Source organism: Bactrocera dorsalis, chromosome 5, assembly GCF_023373825.1.
Source record: "Bactrocera dorsalis isolate Fly_Bdor chromosome 5, ASM2337382v1, whole genome shotgun sequence".
Classification (NCBI taxonomy): domain Eukaryota; kingdom Metazoa; phylum Arthropoda; class Insecta; order Diptera; family Tephritidae; genus Bactrocera; species Bactrocera dorsalis.
In genome coordinates this window covers 37,797,571-37,819,914 of record NC_064307.1, presented here as the reverse complement: position 1 = coordinate 37,819,914, position 22,344 = coordinate 37,797,571, and the positions used below count along the sequence as shown (strand labels likewise).

Sequence of the window (22,344 nt, the reverse complement as noted above, 5' to 3'; positions counted from 1 at the left end):
ATAAATGAGTATGTATGTATGTATGTATGTACATATATGGTCTTCCGAGTTATAGTGACAGGCACAAACGATTTTTAAGATTAAAAGCAATCATATAGAGTAAAACCGGCTGGATGTTCGAAAATCCTGCTATTAGTTATATACTTAGTTGCTAGGCCAAGTTTTCGCTAAAATTTATCTATTTTGGGCACAGAGATATACTGTTATGAGTAAAACAAGCTCTCTTATTTTCATTAAGATAACTCACATATACATAATTGCTCTTTTGTTAAAATGATAGTCGTAGATAGTGTTGCGTTATAATCGCAAAATTAATTTCGCTACGAAGCCATGTGACAACATCAATAAAAAACTAACAACAACATATGTATGTAGTTCTCGAAATGGCACAAAATGCTTTGGCATACATTTAAATTTCTACTGAAGCATTTTTAGCCACGCCTTGAGCTTTCCAATGAAGCGAACTTCGCTGCTTTCACATAGGAATGACACAACCGAGAGATTGTTCACTTCATGCGAGCGCGACAGTTCACCCAGAGATAATTCCGTATGCCTACAGTACCCTGCAACATGTTGAGCAATGAGTGGGAAATCAATTTTTGTGTTTAATAATTTCAGTGAATATTAATAAAAAATTACATAACTGATAAACGATTTCTATTGCCTTCTACCGCCATTTGCGCGTTTGAGTCACATTCATATATGTAAGTCAACTACTGTAGCTCCTTGCTCTTAAAAATTTTAAATACTTTTATAAGATACTGTACACCGAACAATCAAGCTAGCACGTTGGGCCAGAGAACATAAAGCATATGTTTTTAGTTTCTCTATCCAGTCAACTGTCAAACGCTTATTTTGAGGCGCTCTCACACTGGAATAAGTTGGGGATCTCTTTATCTCAGTTTAACTTTATTTAACGAGTTGTGTAGTGACAAGTGAACATAACAGATTATTATTCCTGGTATAAGTGTTGAAATATCGGAAAGCTGAATTTCTATTGCTTTTGCTTCTGATCACTATTACAATAACGAGGTAAGCACCATATTAATTTACGCATTTTTATTAAAGTACAACAAAAAGAAGACTTCTTTAGGCGATTAAATTATATTACATACATATGTGCATGTATAGTCAGCATTTCAGATCACATAACAACAACAAATTTTCAATGTTTGTATTATTGTTTGCAGAACTTTAGCCGGTGACGCATTGTTTGTTAGGTCTGCTGATAGGGCAATTGAGTGAATAAAACTGTCAAGCCACCTACTTATGTACGTGGTGCTGTCATAGTGTGTGATCCGAGTTTTGAAAGGAAAAAATAAAATAGTATACATACATATGCATTTGGATAGGGTAGGTTTTGACATATGCATATGTATGTATGCATTTACTTGTGTATATTAAAAATAAGGAAAATTTATAGTTTAGGTCCCTCAAAGACGGAGTCCGCAAAAAATATAATTATTTTTAAATTGTTTTGTTTTGACGTGAATATTACAAATCCGTGAGCGGAAAGTGAGTGAGTGCAGTGGCTCACCGCCAAAGTGATGACATCACATAAAAAGTATTAAATGAAGTAATGCTACTTCATATCTAATTTCATGGCACGATTCCGACTACTTTGGCGGAGGGGTAAAAAACTGAATTTCCGTATAAATGGGGTATGTGCGGATAGGTGAGCTTCTCCAGAGGACGAATCTCCAAAAATAATATAAAAATAAGTAATATTTTTAAAATATTCACGGTTAAAAGTTCAAAAATTTGCACTAAGAACACGTGGTATTTCTCTTTGTTTCGCTAAATTTTTTCACGTTTTTTACTATGTACATATCGTCACCTGAAATGCAAAATAACGTAACAACATTTTCAGAAATTTACAGTGGCATGAATGAAACACGAAATAAAATCGAACACGAGTCAAACAAAATATTAATATTGGTTAAGACTGGTTTGTATATGACCGCAGAACCAGAAAATGTTGAACATATGTAATATTATGTATATAATTTGAAGTAGTGAAGCGTAAACAATACGACACTCAATTTCGATTTTTTTGATGATACGTTATTTTGCATTTCAGGTGACGATATATTCAAATATACACTCTAAGCATTGAAATAAGCTCACATTTCACATTTATTTTGTAATTTTTCAGCTAAATTTAGTAATTTAAAAATCACTTATCCAATTTATCGCTGAAAAGTTGATGGTGTTTATATTTACGAGGAAAACCATCTTTGCCACACCTTAAAAACCAAAAGTGAAGGATTTTTCAGTGTTTCACAGCGATTTCTTTGTTTGTACTTTCGAGTGATTCTTTTTTCTTTATTAACTATAAAAAAACTATAAAGAAGATTTTAGTCTTAGTATTATAATTCTCTCATATATGTATCTCTTTATTTATTCTCTCATTTAACATACAATGTGCTGTAAACTATGATTGCTTATGTTTTCCTTTTATGTAAGTTGAGTTGTATTTTGACGTTCAAATAAAGAAAAATGAATTTGAAGCAACTCAGTATGTTGCAGCTTAAAGAGGTTCTCCGCCGCCTAGATTTAAAGGTGTCGGGAAATAAAGCGGAGTTAATTAAGCGCTTGCAGGAGGAAAGTGATGACATGGTGACAGTGACAAGTGTTCCGCAAGCGGACATGTCAGTGCATGCAAGAAATCCATACAACAACGCACATACGCCGCTACATACGTTACAGTTGTCGCCTCCAGTAACGCACGCAGTCGCAACATCAGTTTCAACAAAAACGGTACCAGTACAGCACACAGTAGCATCGTCGACCGTTACACAGCCGAAAGCAGCAGTTGTCGTCGCGCAGACGTCGACGTCGCAGCCAAGCTATCTGCTGACTCAGCAGGGTAGTTTGTCAACGCACATTCGTTCAACAGCACAACAAGTGGCACATGCGCCACTGTATAATATACCAGTTCACCAGAATATGACGCCGCAAACACATGTAGACAGAGCAAGAGAGAGACACACTCTGCAAGAAATCGCAGCAATTTTGCCTGTTTATGATCCGTGTGACAACGAGTATACATCTGTACAGTTTGTACAACGAATTGATCAATTAAGAGAGTTGTACAATTGGGATGACTCTTTGCTTATCTTCGCCGTATTGGGTAAGCTTAAAGGTGTTGCCAAGCGATGGGCAGATGCACAGCCTGTTTTTAGAGAGTGGAGTGAGTTTGTAAGTATATTTCTAATAGATTTTCCATATGTGTATAACGCTGCTGATGCGCATATACGTTTAATGAATTCAAGAATAGGTCGGGACGAAAAGGTTATAGAGTTTTATTATAGAATGCTTGCAGTGGGTCGTCGTGAACAAATCGATGATGTGTCAATAATTCGGTATATAATAAATGGTCTCTATGATGAGTATGTAAAGCGTACGTTAAGCGCAATGAATTTTGTAAAGTGCTCAGATTTACTGCAATCATTGACGAATTTGACAGCGAGTCAAATGTGTAAGAGAAGAGTAGGTAGCACAGAACAAAGAGTAGTGTCGCAGAATTCGGCACGGGTTAAAGAATTTACAACAGACAAAACAAAAAGTGAGGTAGGTCCGATATGTTTTAAATGCAAAGAGAGAGGACACATTGCCAGAAATTGCGTTAAGAAGCAACATAAAAATGGAAAAGCTCCAAATGATAGAGTGAATAGTGTAGAGAGTGAAGAAGTTAACACAAGTATAGAAGAAGAGGCAACAGTTAATAAAATTCAAATTACAGAACCACAAAAAGAATTACGCAAGTGTATTAAGATTTTGGGAAAAGAAGAGATTGATTGCAATGCGTTGATTGATTCGGGTAGTTCAAAGTCGCTTGTTAAGAGATCAATTGCTAAGAGATGTAGTAAATGCTATACATCATGTGAGGAGAAGCTAATTGGTTTTGCAGGTGGTGAATTGATCTGTAAAGAGAAAATTTTAGTGAAGATTAAATTCGATGAAATGGTGTATGAGGTAGAATTATTGATTATCGATGACTCGATAATGAAATATGATGCACTAATAGGAATTGATATACTATCGAAGGGAAAGGTAGTTATTGAAGGTGGTAAGTGCAGTATAATGGCTATCGATAGAAAAGCGGTTGATGTAGGGAATCATCTACAACCGGAAACAATGAATAATTTATTTTGTTTATTGGAAAGGTATGGGCACTGTTTTGGGGAAAGCTTGTGTGAACTAGGAAGATCTAAACGGTTCAAGATGAACATTAGACTAACGACTACAAAGCCAATTGCAAAGAAGCCATACAGCATACCTATTCCAAAACAGCAAGTGGTAGAAAAGATAGTGAATGAATTATTAGAGTTAGGTATAATTCAGAAATCGAAGTCATTGTATGCATCTCCTATTGTCTTGGTGCGAAAGTCAAACGGTGAGGATAGGCTTTGCGTTGATTTCCGTGAGCTCAATGCGGTTACTGAGAAGCAGCCATGGTTGATGCCGACCGTAGATGGTGTGCTGGCTACGTTAGCTGGAAAGAAGTTTTTCACCACACTCGACCTTATGTCTGGTTACTATCAGATAGAGTTGGAGGAACAGTCACGATATTTCACTGCGTTTGTGACTCACAACGGTCATTATGAGTTTACCAGAATGCCGTTTGGGTTACGCAATGCTCCGTGTGCGTTTCAACGGATGATGTCGAACTTGGTAGCACCACTCAGCAACAAGGTGATCAGCTACGTCGATGAAGTTATAATTGCAAGTCACACCGAAGATGAAAATTTATTGCACGTAAAAGAATTTCTCGAAATAATTGAACAAGAAGGGTTAACGCTTCGACTGTCGAAGTGCACGTTTATGAGACGTGCGGTATCATTTCTGGGACACGAAGTAAACGAAGCTGGCGTGCGGCCAGGCGCGATGAAAACAAGAGCCATCAAGAATTTTCCAGTACCTCGTAATCAACTAGAAGTCCGTCGTTTCCTCGGACTTACAGGTTTCTTCCGTAAGTTCGTCAGTGGGTATGCCTTGATTGCTAAGCCGCTCACCGAATTGACAAGGAAGAATATTGATTTTGTATGGAGTATAACATGCGAAGATGCTTTTCGAAAGTTGATCGATCATATCACGAACTCACCGGTTCTTACAATTTATGATGTCACCAAGGTACATGAGTTACACACTGATGCTTCGAGCGTAGGACTCGCAGCGATACTGTTACAGTATGACGACACTGGTAACTTGAAGCCGGTGGCTTATTTTAGCAGGGCTTGTACAGAAGCTGAAAAGAATTATCATGCATACGAACTAGAAGTGTTAGCTGTTGTTGAGGCATGTTAACGATTCCGAACGTTCCTGTTGGGTAAACACTTCACCGTCGTCACCGATTGCCAAGCCATATCATGTGCGAAACTTACGACGCCGATGCGTCCACGAGTTGCAAGATGGTTGCTCAGGCTTCTTGAATATGACTACGATATTGTACATCGGGCTGGAACATCAATGTGTCATGTCGATGCAATGAGTCGAGGTCCAGAAAAGCTATCGAATACAGTCAACAAGGAAGGCAGTCACATCCAAGCATTGTCAGTTGATGACTGGGTGTCAGTGATGCAGCAGCAAGACAGCAAGCTGAGGATAATCATTGACGTATTGAGGGGTTTAGCAAACTCTGATCAGCAAGCTCAGATCAAGTCAGAATACTTGTTGAAAAATCACCGACTATTCAAACGAAACATGAAGGATAGTTATCCACTGGTTGTTCCAAAGGGAATGAGATGGCGAATAGTAAAACTATACCATGACGATTGCGGGCATCCAGGTGTTGAAGGCACCGTGAAGAGGACGATGAAACATTTTTGGTTTCCTCGTATGAGAAATTTCGTCAAGGGATACATTAAATCATGTATCGAATGTTGCTACCATCGCCACCCAGGGCGAAAACAGTCCGAGTTGTTCGGGATGGACGTCCCAAAGTTGCCATTCCAGGTTTTGCATATGGATCACTTGGGTCCATTTGTGAAGAGCCGACGCGGGTACGAATACGTTCTGGTAATTATAGACGCTCTAACCAGATATGCAGTTATCACTCCTACGAGGTCAACAAAGACAAAGCCAGTAACAGAAGCATTGAATCAACTTACGTTGTACTTTGGTCTGCCGCAGAGGGTAGTCACAGATCGTGGGACAGCTTTCACATCCACGACGTTTACATCATACTGTAATACCAACAACATACAGCACGTTAAGGTGGCAGTGCGCACACCGCGTTCTAACGGGCTGGCCGAGCGAGTCAACCAAGCAGTGTTGGCATATTTAAAACCGTCAATCGGTAATCCAAGAGATTGGGACATCCAATTACGTTCATTGCAATGGGTAATGAATACGAAAGTGAATTCAACGACTAAGTATGCTCCTATTGATTTAGTATACGATTTTCCACTTCGTGACATAAGCGGAAACAAAGTATTAGCTGCTGTACATGATGATGATGTACAGCTACTGATGAACAAACGGCGCGATGAAGCTACTCGCAACATAGAAACCGCCCGAGCTAAATGGAAAGCTAGATTCGATGCGAAACACTCCAAACCAGAGCCGTATGCAGAAGGTGACTTAGTACTGTTAGCAGCACCTGTTCCTAGCACTGGTGAATCTCGAAAGCTCCAACCACATTACAAAGGGCCATACATCGTGAAGAAGGTTCTACGATTCAATCGATACGTCGTCGAAGATGTTGATGGGCATCAATGCTCTCAACGTCGATATTCAACAATAGCAACCACCGACAACATGAAACCGTGGTGCGTTCTATTTCCGGAGGTTGATGACGAGTATGATGAATCCGGGTACATCACCAACGATCATCCAACTCGGGACGAGTTGAAGCAGCAGGAGAGGCCGAGTTGTCACTCTTAGATTTTAGTCTTAGTATTATAATTCTCTCATATATGTATCTCTTTATTTATTCTCTCATTTAACATACAATGTGCTGTAAACTATGATTGCTTATGTTTTCCTTTTATGTAAGTTCAGTTGTATTTTGACGTTCAAATAAAGAAGACGCCCAGCGGTCATTCTAATCTGTCTGGTGACAGTAATAGCAGTTCAATTCAATTGCACCTCACAGCGAAAATGACGCAGTAACAAACCCAAAAATACACTTTTGAAGGACATAATTAAAATTTTAGTTTGAGTAACACCTTGTGAGATACCAACTACTATCTATAACTGCTTTCATACGTTTCAGCATGGATTCCACCAATTTCTTTGTGTTGCTAGGGGCAATTTTGTTTCATTCCATTTTAAAGCGGCTTTATTTCGAATCTATCAATCCAAAACTGACCACAGATTCATTCTCAATTCCACTCAAATCAGGAGACAGTGTTGGTGTTTGTACTAAGTGCGGACAGTTTCAAATAAGCCAGCTTTGCTCGGGATTTGTGTTTCGGATCATGATCTTCATAGTACCGAAAGTTGTCGGAAATATTTAAATTCGCTCCACTTTGTAGCAAAATGTCCAGAAACACACTGTTGATTCATAATACTATATAAATTCCAAATTCTCACGTCCAGAAAATGACCACGTCATTCTTCTATGTATACGTTGCTTCGTAGATTTTGCGGTTTTACGTCAGCATTTGCTTTTCTCCATACATAGGCTGTATCCATCCGATCTAAACCAGTTGAACTCTCATCTACAAAAATTTTCGGTATTCCAGAAGCTTTCATTCTTATATGTTCTTCGACTTTTAGCATTTATTTCGGGCTGTGCGGCCATAGAAAACAGCTTTCCTGAACACTTCTTATGGTTTATAAAGAGCCGATTTCTTTTTATTCGTCTGTGAGCTTACATTTCGGTATACGAACATGTTTTTACTTAAAAATTGTAAAGAATAAATAATTTTTGCATTTTTAATTAAAAAAAAATAACCGTGGGCGGGGTGTGTACAATTAATTCGCACGTAAAAGAAATACTTATTTATATTTGAAACGCGGCCGAAGGCCGCCAGTGTAGAAATGGAATTCCACGCGAAAAACTAATAAATAGTGATTTTGGGTGTAGATTGGAGAAAGAGCTATTTCAAGTATGGCACTTCTACAGAAGTTTCATACATATAAAGCGTAACTAAATACAAAAGCGAGAAATCTTAAAGTTACTAAGACATCTTTTTGTTTACTTTCCACCCTTAGAGGTTCAGGAACGTTCCATTAAAAGCTGCGATAACTACAAATAAAAAACTGCGGTTAGCATATTACCAGACACGGACTTCAACGCGCCACCAAAGTTGCCAAGGTAAGATGACAGTCGTTGATCGGACGCAGATTTAGTGTACACCAGACTACTTGGAAGAAAACTTCCAGGTGCTTTTACTTATTTGAAATATTTTAATCAATATTGTAATTTTTGTATTACAGAAGGAAAGTTAAGTAACTAGAAATGGCCACGAGTTCTTCCCAAACACTTGCTCTTCAGAGGAACTCCAGTGAGCAGAACCGTTTCATGGAGAAAATAATGGCGAAAATATTTAACTTCTACGACGAGCAGTCTCTGATCGATGTGACATTTAAAGTTTCAAATCCAACGGCTCTGTAAGTATTACTTTGTCCTCAGCTTACATAAAACTATACAGATTAATGTTTAAAATTTTTTTTCAGTGTACCCGCGCATCGGTTGATACTCGCAGCAGCGAGTCCTTACTTCGAGAATCTTTTCAATGGCAATCAAGGCACTAATCCAGTCATCGAGATAAATGATATCGATAGCGATATTTTTGAGCATCTAATAACCTATTGTTACACCGGACAGGCCCTCATTACCGTTAACAATCTCGCTGCCATGCTAAATGCGGCTATCGTTTTACAATTGAACGATGCCCTAAGCAGTATTGTAGACTATCTCATGACACATATCGATGAAATCACTTTACAGGGTGCTTATGCGCTGGAGCGTGAAACGCAATGTGAAGTTCTTAGGCAGAAAATCATCGAATACGAAACACGGAACTTCATGGAGGTGAGTCTAAATATACACGTAATGTCTCACAATAACGGCACCTATGTAATTTAAATTTTGTTTCTAATAATACTAGATCAGCCGAAGCGATGAGTTTTTGAATTTTGATGTAGAAAAATTGCAACGTATCTTGGTATCTGACAATTTGAATATAACCCGTGAGGAAGATGCCTTCGATGCCATACAACGCTGGTACAATTACGATGTTCCTGCGCGCCAAGAGCAACTGCCACTTTTAATAGCTTGTCTCCGTCTTACCCAACTCAATGTGGACTTTCTGATGACACAAATACAGCCGTTACGTGGATGTGAGCTACTGGCCTTCAAGGCGGTATCGTGGATCAGAGAGCCTACAGTACGGCCAATGACAAATATGCGATTTACAGAACCACGTGGTGTCAGTGCTTCAAATTGTGGTGAGAAAACAATACTTGCGCTTTGCTCGGAGGTAAACACACACTTGTGGCTTTTATTCCAAAATGAAAATATTAAATTAATGTACTTACAATATTTTTGGAATAGGTGAATCCCAAGCTGCAGCAATACAACAAAACTGAGGATAATTGGCAGGAATATGCGAGTATAAAAATCGATTACGAATGGTACAGAACTATTTTGAAGGACGATAATTTATTATTTATTGGCGGTTGGAAAAGGGGTGCCACATTTAACATCGTCCGCAGCTGGAATATACGAAATAAGACATGGCAAAATTTACCCGGTATGATCCAAGCAAGAAGGTCACACTGCGTTGTCGAATTAGATGAGAAAATCTACGCGATTGGTGGTTGTGAGGGTAGAGCTTTGTCGTCGGTGGAAAGGTGAATATATGTATATATATGAATCCGTAACGAATTACCTAACGATGGCGATTTTGAGCTTTAACAATTTCAAGTTAACCTTAAGCTTAACGGTGATAGAACTTTAGACTAGATGTGTTAAGGTAGTATGGGTGGTAAACAAAATAAGGTTCTTCGCCATAAAAAAGGAGTGAATTCAGTGAAATGTTATGATCTGATTGAATCTGACTTTAGAAAACTCTAACACTTTGACATTGTCAACGACTAATTTAGAATAAATCTAAGTTTTTTTAACAGACTATGCAACGTGGTGAAATGTCACTTTTGACGCTTCAGGTTATTGATATAAATACATACATTCTTTTTCATTGCTTTTTGTTTGTTTCCAGATATACGACTTCCGGTGGTTGGAAATTGGTGAACAGCTTATCTGTTGAACGATATAACGCCAGTGCAGTGACATTAAATGGTAAAATTTACACAATGGGCGGTTATCAAAACAACAAGCCAATAAAATCCGTCGAATGCTACAATCCGGATTCGAATACTTGGACTTTTTGCGCGGATATGAAAATATGTCACAGTTCACCTGGTGTAAGTTAGATTAAAATATAATTATCAATATTAGTAGAACGTTCATCAAGTCATGATTTGGTACAATGAGGAAGAGTCGAAGAACGGTATATGACGGCTTTACCTAAGTGTTTAAATATTAACATTCGCTTCCTGGGTTTTCTTTTACTGTAGACCAATGAACGTAATCGGAATTTTATTCCGTCTAGATTTTCCAAGTTTATTTGTGAAATGCGTACTACAGCTGTAATAAGAGATTCCATTTGATTTCACCGTTGCAGCCTTCCCCAATGTTTTCAAAACCAGCAAAAGTAATTCCGCTTCAATAAAAATGACCGAAATTGTCTAATTGAAAATAGCCACTGATTTATTTAGTCGCCCTCTTAACTCTAATAAAATTAAATAACTGTTAATTGCTACTTTTTATATTACAGGTAGCAGCACAGGCAGCAGCACATAAAGGTCACATTTATGTTTTAAGCCGTAGCGGTGCTGAACGTTACGATCCTCAGCAAAACACGTGGTCACAGGTACATATATTGAGTTGATTTACGCCAATCGCTTGAGGTCAAATTGAATATTCTTGAAAACATTTCGCAGATTTGCTCTTTGGAAGTTGGCGATGGTTTGATGACTTGCGTATCGCTAAACAATGAACTATGGGCTATTGGTGGCGAGTCTAATTCTGCTGACAACTCATGTGTATCAGTCTTTGATGAAGAAAATTTCTGTTGGGTAGAAAGGTGCTCATTACCTAAAAGTGATGTGTATAACGGTTTTGTTGTGCCTGAATCCTTACTGTCGTCGATGTGAATAAGTAATGTACTTATTATTCCGATTTTGGATTTAACAAATTCTTTTAAAATAAATTATTTTATAAAAATAATATAAAACTTCACTATTGTCATACAAAAATAATTATTTTGGAAGCAAGGAATGGTGCTAAGCGTACTTGAACTGAATGTTAAGAATTCGTAATATGAGACCAATTCTAAAATCGGTTGAATCCACCAGTTTGACGACCACTGGTGTCATAAATATGTATTTGCATATTAACGAAAAATATGAAAGAGAGCAAGAGTGGAGCAGCTTAAGAGTGCTTTAATAACAATCACAGTTGCGATAATAATAGAAAAGTGAAAAAATAACATTAAATGAAAATAAAAGTAATAGAAATATTTCTAGATTTTTATGTAGAATTGAAGACAATTACTTAGAACTGCACAAAAAAGAGAAAATAAAGCTCAGAACTCAGCGGAACACAGAAGATTCACGAAAATAGCAATTATAAAGCTAAAAATAATGTCTGGTTTCAAATAAATAAAGAGAAAGTAAATCTTTTTTTCAATTACAATTGTCTTTTTTAATTTTTCATATTTTTTTTATTGTTTTCTTTCTGTTTTTTACTTTTATTATTTAGTTTCATTTTCTTAATTATATTTATGAAATTTTTTGTTTTTGTGATTATTTAATTGGTGTTATTAATTTTGCAACGAGTTGCTGCAGACTATTATAGTTTTGTTCACCTAACCTATAAATATATATATAATAACAATACTATTAAAGGATCATATACATATATATGTATATAAATGGTCAGCATGACGAAAAAAGTTTAAATCCGCGTGACTGCTTGTCTGTCCATCCGTTCGTCCGTGCAAGCTGTAACTTTTGAAAAAATTGTTGAAACTTGATATTCAGGTTCCAAAGTACAAAAAAAAGGAGATGGGCGTAATCGGACCACTACCACGCCCTCAAATCGCCATTAACCGAAAAGATATAAAGTTCTATAACAAAGCACTAAATTAAGATATAAAGCTGTAATTTGCCAAAGAGGATCGCAGTGGCTAGGGGCATTTGTGGGAAAATTTTTTTTTGAAAAAGTGGACCTGGCCCCGCCCTCTAACAATTTTAATATAAATATCCCCTAAACCATTTAAGCTACTACAACCAAATTTGCTGAGTACAAATCTTGTGAGAACTTCTACCGACAGTGTGAATTCGGAGGATTAGCCCGCTCACTCCCCATATACCGGTACAGTTCAAAACTATTAAGAGCGTGATAAATCAATAACTAAATGCGTCAGAAACGTAAAAATTTGCCACCACGATGGTATGAAAGGTCTTTATTGGTGCGAAAATTGTACGATGGGCGTGGCACTGCCCACTTTTTGATAAAATCCCATATTTCGGGACCCGACCAACCGATTTCGACAAAGTTTAGTATGTGGCATTCTACTTACATTCTTATGTTACATTGTGAAAATGTAACGCAACACTATCTACGACTATCATTTTAACAAAAGAGCAATAATTTATATGTGAGTTATCTGGATGAAAATAAGAGAGCTTGTTTTACTCATAACAGTATATCTATGTGCCCAAAATATATAAATTTGAGCGGGAACTTGGCCTAGCAACTAAGTATATAACTAATAGCAGGATTTTCGAACATCCAGCCGGTTTTACGCTATATGATTGCTTTTACACTTTAAAGTACATATTTTCCTGGCCTTGATTTTTGCAAGTTGCAAGAGTATAAAATGTTCGGTTGCACCCGAACTTAGTTCTTCCTTACTTGTTTTTGTGTGTTGTTATATACGTATGTATGTATGTTTGCGCATTGTTAACCGCACAATTTTTTTTGTTTTTTTGGGTTCTTAAAAATCGTTTGTGCCTGTCACTATAACTCGGAAGACCATATATGTGCATACATACATACTACATACTCATTTATATTCCACAATTAAATTTTCACTCTTTATTTTTATCTTTTAAAAATCCGATTTTCAGATTCAAATTATAATTTCACTTTTTCCAAAATCTTTACTTTTCTTTCAAGTTTTCCGCAATTCTTTTCACTTGTTTCATTTGACGTGAATCGAAAAAATGTCGGTTTTCGATCGAGTTGATCCTTTTAAGGTTTGCTGGGTGGTGATGGTATGGTGTATTAGATGATGGGTTGTGGATGCAGTTTTATGTGTATTGGTGTCTGGTGTTCTCGTGAGCGGCGTCGTCATGTATGGATCGCGTTAATGTGGTGTATTGTAGTTCAGTGACGTGTATGGAGGAGGTTGCATTAACTCTTCTAACCAATACAAGTACACATGTATGTAAATATAAAGAAATCTTTATTTGTTTATTGACATTTAAACACAACTTATCAAAGAAAGTCTCGCTTATCTTGGATATTGCTCCTAGTCACACAGCTGAGAACCATTTAATTAAAGCTACAAATGACGAATTGATATGGACAATATTTATGCCACCTATCGTAATTGTACAGTTGGATCAAAATACTATATTACATTCCTTCCAAAAATAGCCTTTTCAGTCAAACCAGAGAACGTAAATTATAGAGAAGGTCTAAGTACGGACAGGCGAACTGTCAAAAGCTAACAAAATGCGAAGAGCGTGTTAGCTCAGAAGGAGAAATTTTAACAGTGACGCGTAAACAGAGCTGATCATTCAATGAAAATTAAGCTCAGAAATACATATAACAGAGAATGTTAAATTTAGGCAGACAATGTTATTTAACATTTAGCTAAACTGTAACGCATTGATAAGGGCGATAAAATTTTCAGAGTTTTCGTGGAAAATATACAATACCAAGTGAAATATGTTTCTCTTAGTTTACATTTTTTGAACGACAGTCAGAATCGAACAAATTTTACAAATAAATGTTAACATTGTTTAATTATTTTCAATATTAAATTAAATACGTGAAATTATAATTTAAGACGCCAACGAAGCAAAGAATTTAACGGAAATTGTCGTGTCAATGATTGCATATTTAGTAAATTTATCAATTTTTATGCTTGATTGGATTTTTGTTTATTTAAATTAAAATTATTATTGTTTGAAGAGGATTTTAAGTTGTTATTAAGTTGTTTTGTCATTTTGATTAATGCCACCAAAACGTGATAATATTGGGAGACGTTCGTGTACAGCTTCACAGGTAGCAGTTAGGAGAGCACAGGAAAATGATGTGCTACATTTGCAAAGACATTTAGTACGTAAACGTAGAAGGTTTTTTGCCAAATAGGACGAGGGTTTTAGAAAATTTGAATCGAAGAGCGTTCAATTGAATATTGCAAAGCATTCAAATTCAAAAAGTAAACGCCGGTATTATGTTGTGCTGGTGGAAAAGTGAAACTGTCGGTATTGAACCCACCTCCAGAGACTTTGAGCTCTTTGTTGTTGGGAGTTACACCACAGTCGAAGCATTTTTTGGCGAATAAACAAACATTTCAATCGGAAACATGAATTATACATTTCATAATGACTTCGTTTGGTGTGACCCATGTCATTCGCGATAACTTCATGCCAACTTTTTAGGTAATTTCGACATTTTAGTGTAACTGACATCCGTTATGATGAAAACGAAACGACTACGTACTTTGCAAAAACTATGTTCTCCTGTTTGAAAATTCTACACTACAGATACAAGGCCAGATTTACAATAGAGTAGTCTCATTGCTGTCATTCCCTGAAGCAAACTATCAATTTTTGCAAATTTATTTCGTTGGGAATTCCAATATTGAAGTTGAACGTCGTTGCTCTATCACTTCAAGTGTGAGAAGAGAAATTGTTGAACGGCAACAAAATTTTTCCACAATGACAATGAATTGGTTCGATTGTTTCAAACAGCCCATGAGCGTATGCCGTCGGATGATTACAAAATTGTCATTCGAACTGATACAACTCACAAGAAATGGACACCGGGGTAGCGAACCTGCTCACCGCAATCGACCAAACGATAAGAGACCAAATGAAGTATTCTTTAATAAAATTAATTCAAAAATGTATATATATGTATGTCCTTAGCCTTGTAAATAATTTTATTTTTATAGTCAACTCAAATACAAAAATTTTGTTCATAAAAATACATTTTTTTTTTAATTTTTAATGAGTTATTCCATTCATTGGTTTCTTGTTTATTCTCTTTATTACTAAAAATTATAAAAAACATAAAATTTAATAAAATTTGCTCACATTTCAATAAATCCGTCTATTACAATTGGTAGTTTGCGTTCGAATGGTGATTCGAATGAACGGATACGTTTATATAATCGTTTCCGTATGTCATCATGCCAGATTACGATAGAAGCGTTACGATCACGTATGCCATAATACGAAATATAGACGTCGAATCAATATATCATGATCGGACTGAAAATTTAAAGGGATTAGACTACATTTAATTACATTCACTCATCAGCCCGTTCTCACTGCCGTTAGAAAGATCAAAAAACAGCTGTTATTGTCATTCAAGAATTCACATCGCTTAATATTTATCAAAAGAAAAGATTGCCATATAGTATTTTGAAATAAAAGCCGTCTTTTTTTTTAAATATTTTCCATTTAATAGAAATCATGGATGCATTTTTTCATTTGTTAAGTCGATTTTCAGGTAAAATTAGAATCATTGCTTTCAAAAAATTTGTTTGTTTACATTTTTTCCCTTTGTCAGATTTAGATTTAGCGTGGATCAGTTTCAAATCATTTCAATGAAGTGATCTTTAATAGATTATAGATAATTCTATTTGGACTTTTAATATATGGCAAAACTACTTAAATTTTTATGATTTTATGGTATATTAAAACAACTAACTTTTGATCTTTCAATACTAAATAAGATGAATTAAGCCTGTTAGTTCTCAATTAATAAATGCTTTTAATCATTTGTAATTGAAAATTAATTCGACTATGCATAAAATTACAAAACGTTTCATGAAATATATTTAAATTTCACATTTTATTGGATTTTCATTGTTTTAAATTTTTATTAGCGATCTTGAACGACGGCAACAAATTCCTTCGTTCACACATATTTTTGGTATAATTTCAATCTGGTCGTTCCAGTCATTCCAATTGCAAAACGTCAAAACCTACCCAATCCAGTCAACTGTCAAACGCTTATTTTGAGGCGCTCTCACACTGGAATAAGTTGGGCATTCCATTATCCCTGAAGTTGGGGATCTCTTTATCTCAGTTTAACTTTATTTAACGAGTTGTGTAGTGACAAGTGTACTTAGCAGAGATTATTATTCCTGGTATAAGTGTTGAAATATCGGAAAGCTGAATTTCTATTGCTTTTGCTTCTGATCACTATTACAATAACGAGGTAAGCACCATATTAATTTACGCATTTTTATTAAAGTACAACGGAAAAGCAGACTTCTTTAGGCGATTAAATTATATTACATACATACATATGTTTGTGCATGTATACAGAAATATCAAACTGGTGCGCTGGTACGACACAAAGTGCCAGTCAGCATTTCAGATCATATAACAACAACAAATTTTCAATCTTTGTATTATTGTTTGCAGAACTTTAGCCGGTGACGCATTGTGTGTTAGGTCTGCTGATAGGGCAATTGAGCGAATAAAACTTTCAAGCCACCTACGTGGTGCTGTCATAGTGTGTGATCCGAGTTTTGAAAGGAAAAAATAGTATACATACATACATATGCAAATTAATAGATTGTTTGGTTTTCGAGTAACTACGGGCAACTGCCTGTGGTCGACTGCCGTTTTCTTTATTTTCTTTTTCTTAAATACAGTATTTTGCTTAAGTCTAGATACAAATATTAATCTTACATTCTAGGAAGTATATCTACAATCCACTTGAGATAGGACATATGTTACAAGTGGAAAGATTCATCTTACAATCTATGAGTTATATTTTTGGACCACCTAAGGCGGACAGTATTAGGAAAGTACCATATGGGTTACATATTTATAACAGAAATACAATATGTTCATGTAACATGATTGGGATTGATTAGGTTTTGACATATGCATATGTATGTATGCATTTACTTGTGTATATTAAAAATAAGGAAAATTTATAGTTTAGGTCCCTCAAAGACGGAGTCCGCAAAAAATATAATTATTTTTAAATTGTTTTGTTTTGACGTGAATATTACAAATCCGTGAGCGGAAAGTGAATTTTTCAATAGTTTATGTGCAGTGGCTCACCGCCAAAGTGATTAAAACATACAAAAAGTATTAAAGAAAGTAATGCTACTTCATATCTAATTTCATGCCACGTTGCCGGTTACTTTGGCGGAGGGGTAAAAAACCGAATTTCCGTATAAATGGGGTATGTGCGGATAGGTGAGCTTCGCCAGAGGAGGAATATACAAAAATAATATAAAAATAAGTAATATTTTTAAAATATTCACGTTTAAAAGTTCAAAAATTTGCACTAAGAACACGTGGTATTTCTCTTTGTTTCACTAAATTTTTTCACGTTTTTTACTCTGTATATTTATAGATACCCTCTAAGCATTGAAATAAGCTCACATTTCACATTTATTTTGTAATTTTTCAACCAAATTTAATAATTTAAAAATCACTTATCAAATTTATCGCTGAAAAGTTTAGATTGTTTATATTTACGAGGAAAACCAGTTTGCCACACCTTAAAAACCAAAAGTGAAGGATTTTTCAGCGTTTCACTGCGATTTCTTTGTTTGTACTTTCGAGTGATTCTTTTTTCTTCATTAACTATAAAAAAAAGCTATAAAGAAGATTTTTCAAGCTAAAATTGAATATGTGAACACTTTTCCATACACATACATACATACTTATATGAATAATATGTGGTTTATATTTAATAAACACAGATAAGTAAAATCATGTGATAATATTATAATATTTATATGAATATAAAGAAAAAAGAATTCGGAATTGTGCCAATTTCATTTTCCAAAACTCAGAAAAACCACTTAACAGCGGCTGATATACACATTTAGTTTATGCTTTAAAAAATCAGATTTTGTAGTTATTTTATTTAATCAATAACAAAAGCAATAGCAGTTCAATTCAATTGCACCTCACAGCGAAAATGATGCAGTAACAAACCCAAAAATACACTTTTGAAGGACATAATCAAAATTTTAGATTGAGTAACACCTTGTGAGATACCTCTTACTATCTATAACTGCTTTCATACGTTTCGGCTTGTTTTCCACCGATTTCTTTTTTTAGCTAGGAGCAATTTGGTTTCATTCTGTTTGCAAGGCGTTTTTCAAGCGTCTTTATCACTATCTATCCATCCAAAACTGACCACAGATTCATTCTCAATTCCACTCAAATCAGGAAACAGTGTTGGTGTTTGTACTAAGTGCGGACAGTTTCAAATAAGCCAGCTTTGCTCGGGATTTGTGTTTCGGATCATGATCTTCATAGTACCGAAAGTTGTCGGAAATATTTAAATTTGCTCCACTTTGTAGCAAATTTTGTTTCAAAATGTCCAGAAACACACTGTTGATCATAATACTATCGGTAAATTCCAAATTCTCGCGTCCAGAAATGGCCACACCATTCTACTATGTATACGTTGCTTCGTAGATTTTGCGGTTGTACCTCAGCATTTGCTTTTCTCCATACATAGGTTCTTTCCATCCGATCTAAACAAGTTGAACTCTCATCTACAAAAATTTTCGGTATTCCAGAAGCTTTCATTCTTATATGTTCTTCGACTTTTAGCATTTATGTGTGGTTTATTTCGCGCTGTGCGGCCATTGAAATCAGCTTCCCTGAACACTTCTTATGGTTTCCAGATGTGAATTTTTCCAAGAAATTTTTCCACTTTGTTGATTAAAGTTAAAGTTGGAGTACGTAAAGCCTTCGTTAAATATTTTATAAAGAGCCGATTTCTTTTTATTCGTCTGTGAGCTTACATTTCGGTATACGAACATGTTTTTTCTTATTAATTGTAAAGAATAAATAATTTTTGCGTTTTTTTTTTTAATTATGATAACTACAAATAGAAAACTGCGGTTAGCATATTACCAGACACGGACTTCAACGCGCCATTAAAGTTGCCAAGGTAAGATGACAGTCGTTGATCGGGTGCAGATTTTGTGTACACCAAAAAACTTGGAAGAAAACTTCCAAGTGTATTTTCTTATTTGAAATATTTTACTCAATATTGTATTTTTTTAGTACAGAAAAAAAGTTAAGTTAAGTAACTAGTAATGGCCACGAGTTCTTCCCAAACACTTGCTCTTCAGAGGAATTCCTCTGAGCAGAACCGCTTCATGGAGAAATTAATGACGAAAATATTTAATTTCTACGACGAGCAGTCTCTAATCGATGTGACATTTAAAGTTTCAAATCCCACGGCTTTGTAAGTATTTCTTTCTTCTCAGCTTACATAAAATTATATAAATTAATATTCATAATTTTTTTTCTCAGTGTACCCGCGCATCGTTTGGTACTTGCAGCAGCGAGTCCTTACTTCGAGAACCTTTTCAATGGCAATCAAGGCACTAATCCTATCATCGAGATAAATGATATCGATAGCGATATTTTTGAGCATCTAGTAATCTTTTGTTACACCGGACAGGCCCACATTACCGTTGACAATGTCGCTGCCATGCTAAATGCGGCAATCGTTTTGCAATTGGACGATGCCATAACCAGTATTGTAGACTATCTCATGGCACATATCGATGAATACACTTTGCAGGGCGCTTATACGCTGGAGCGTGAAATGAAATGTGAACTTCTTAGGCAGAAAATCTTCGAATACGAGACACAGAACTTCATGGAGGTGAGTCTAAATATATACGTAATATTTCACAATAACGGTACTTGTTTAATTTAAATATTGTTTCTAATAATACTAGATCAGCCGAAGCGATGAGTTTTTGAATTTTGATGTAGAAAAAGTGCAACGTATTCTGGTATCTGACAATTTGAATATAACCCGTGAGGAAAATGCCTACGATGCCATACAACGCTGGTACAATTACGATGTTCCTGCACGTCAAGAGCAACTGCCACTTTTAATAGCTTGTCTCCGGCTTACCCAATTCAAAGTGGACTTTCTGATGACACACATACAGCCGTTACCTGGATGTGAGCTACTGGCCTTCAAGGCGTTATCGTGGATCAGAGAGCCTACAACACGGCCAATGATAAATATGCGATTTACGAAACCACGTGGGATCAGTGCTACAAATTGTGATGAGAAAACAATCCTAGCGCTTTGCTCTACGGTAAACTGTGGCTTATATTCAAAAATGATAAACTTACATTAATGTACTTACAATATTTTTGGAACAGCTGAATCCCAAGCTGCTGCAATATAACAAAACTGAGGATAAGTGGCAGGAATATGCGATAATAAAAATGGATTATGAACTGTATAGAACTATTTTAAAGGATGATAATTTATTTTTTATTGGCGGTTGTAAAAAGATGGCCAGACTTAACGTTGTCCGTAGCTGGAATATACGAAATAAGACATGGCAAAATTTGCCCGGCATGATCGAAGCAAGAAGGAGACACTGCGTTGTCGAATTAAATGATAAAATCTACGCGATTGGTGGTTATGGAGATAATGTTCTGTCGTCGGTGGAAAGGTGAATATATATAAATCTGTAAGGAATTACCTAACGATAACGATTGTGAGCTTTAACAATTAAAGGTTGACTTTAAGCTCGACGGTGAAAGAACTTTAGACTAGATGTGTTAGGGTAGTATTGCAAGGTACTTCGGCATGAAAGAAGGAGCGAATTCAATGAAATGTTATGATCTGATTGAATCTGACTTCAGAAAACTCGTAACACTTTATTTAGAATAATTCTAAGTGTCTTTAATAGACTATGCAACGTGACGAAATGTCACTTTTAACGCTTCAGTTTTCATTATTTTTTGATTGCTTTGTGTATTTCCAGATACTCGACTTCTGATGGTTGGAAGTTCGTGAACAGCTTAATTGTTGAACGATATGACGCAGGTGCAGTGACATTAAATGGTAAAATTTACATAATGGGCGGTTGTAATGGCAAAAGTCAATCATTAAAATCCGTCGAATGCTACAATCCGGATTCAAATACTTGGAATTATTGCGCAGATATGACAGAACATCACAATTTTGCTTGTGTAAGTTAGATTAAAATATAATTATTAATATTAGTAGAACGTTCATCAAGTCATGGTTTGGTAGAATGAGGAAGAGTCGGAGAACGGTATATGGCGCATATGAGATAACTCCGTTAAAACCACAACAACAGCGGTATATGAATGTGCGTAACCGGAATTCGTATTCTGTCTAGATTTTTATAATTTATTACTGAAATGCGTACTGCCGCTATAATAGGAGATTTCATTTGATTTCACCTTTGCAAGCCTTCCCTAAAATTTTCAAACCATCAAAAGTAACTCCGCTTCAATAAAAATGACCGAAATTGTCTAATTGAAAATAGTCACTGATTTATTTAGTCGCCCTCTTAACTCTATTAAATTTAAATAAAACGTTTATTGCTACTTTTTATATTACAGGTAACTGTACATAAAGGTCACATTTATGTTTTAAGCCGTAGAGGTTCTGAACGATACGATCCTCAGCAAAACACGTGGTCACAGGTACATATATTGAGGTGATTTTCGCCAATCGCTTGATGACAAATTGAATATTCTTGAAAACTTTTCGCAGATTTGCTTTTTGAACGTTTGTCCTGGTAGGATGACTTGCGTATCACTAGACAATAAACTTTGGGCCATTGGTGACAGGTCTAAATCTGCTGGCAAGCCATGTTTATCAGTCTTTGATGAAGAAAATTCCTGTTGGGTAGAAAGGTGCTCATTACCCGAAAGTAATGTGTTTAACGGTTTTGTTGTGCCTGAATCCTTGCTGTCGTCGATGTGAATAAATAATTTAATTATTTTTCCGTTTTTCGATTTAACAAATTCTTTTAAAATAAATTATCTTATAAATATAATATAAACTTTCACTATTGTCATACAAAAATAATTAGTTTGGAAGCAGGGGATGTTGCTAAACGCACTCGAACTGAAAGTTATGAATCCGTAATATGAGACACATTCTAAAATCGTTTGAATCCACCAGTTTGACGACTACTAGTGTAATAAATATGTATTTGCATCGATATGTATATTTGTAGTTGATCTATATTATAGATATTTATTATAGATTCTATAAGAGCATGTTATATCTTT

At 35.6% G+C, this 22,344-nt stretch overlaps 3 protein-coding genes across 5 annotated transcripts in view; all 3 read left to right on the top strand.

Annotated features, from left to right (window-relative positions):
• Positions 1-11,700, top strand: part of LOC115066618 (kelch-like protein 17) — a 33,862-nt gene extending 22,162 nt beyond the window's left edge. Inside the window, exons 2-8 of the mRNA XM_049459462.1 lie at positions 8,389-8,562; positions 8,629-8,986; positions 9,063-9,434; positions 9,509-9,807; positions 10,176-10,380; positions 10,794-10,889; positions 10,960-11,700. Of these exons, the coding sequence (XP_049315419.1) occupies positions 8,411-8,562; positions 8,629-8,986; positions 9,063-9,434; positions 9,509-9,807; positions 10,176-10,380; positions 10,794-10,889; positions 10,960-11,172 (1,695 nt within the window). The 5' untranslated portion in view covers positions 8,389-8,410 and the 3' untranslated portion in view covers positions 11,173-11,700. The remainder of the gene's footprint in view (positions 1-8,388; positions 8,563-8,628; positions 8,987-9,062; positions 9,435-9,508; positions 9,808-10,175; positions 10,381-10,793; positions 10,890-10,959) is intronic.
• On the top strand, positions 823-22,118 carry LOC125779052 (kelch-like protein 1). The gene is made up of 10 exons (XM_049459469.1): positions 823-1,032; positions 8,164-8,266; positions 8,392-8,405; positions 19,352-19,504; positions 19,573-19,930; positions 20,007-20,378; positions 20,446-20,744; positions 21,060-21,267; positions 21,667-21,750; positions 21,821-22,118. The coding sequence occupies exons 4-10, from the start codon at positions 19,353-19,355 to the stop codon at positions 22,031-22,033; spliced, it is 1,686 nt and encodes a 561-aa protein (XP_049315426.1). The 5' UTR covers positions 823-1,032; positions 8,164-8,266; positions 8,392-8,405; position 19,352; the 3' UTR covers positions 22,034-22,118.
• The window catches only part of LOC105230313 (kelch-like protein 17), a 134,882-nt gene continuing 128,659 nt past the window's right edge, over positions 16,122-22,344 (top strand). The window contains exon 1 of one of the 3 annotated variants that reach the window (XM_049459460.1): positions 16,122-16,486. The gene's annotated coding sequence lies outside the window, so the exon portion shown is untranslated. The remainder of the gene's footprint in view (positions 16,487-22,344) is intronic. The other 2 variants (XM_049459461.1, XM_049459459.1) reach the window with 2 other exon arrangements.

Excerpts from the sequence above, each read along its gene's own strand:
- LOC125779052 (XM_049459469.1), top strand. The coding sequence starts at position 19,353 with ATGGCCACGAGTTCTTCCCAAACACTTGCTCTTCAGAGGAATTCCTCT. Across the intron at positions 20,379-20,445 it reads TCCTAGCGCTTTGCTCTACG|CTGAATCCCAAGCTGCTGCA; the intron begins GTAAACTGTGGC and ends TTTTTGGAACAG. Across the intron at positions 21,268-21,666 it reads AACATCACAATTTTGCTTGT|GTAACTGTACATAAAGGTCA; the intron begins GTAAGTTAGATT and ends TTTATATTACAG.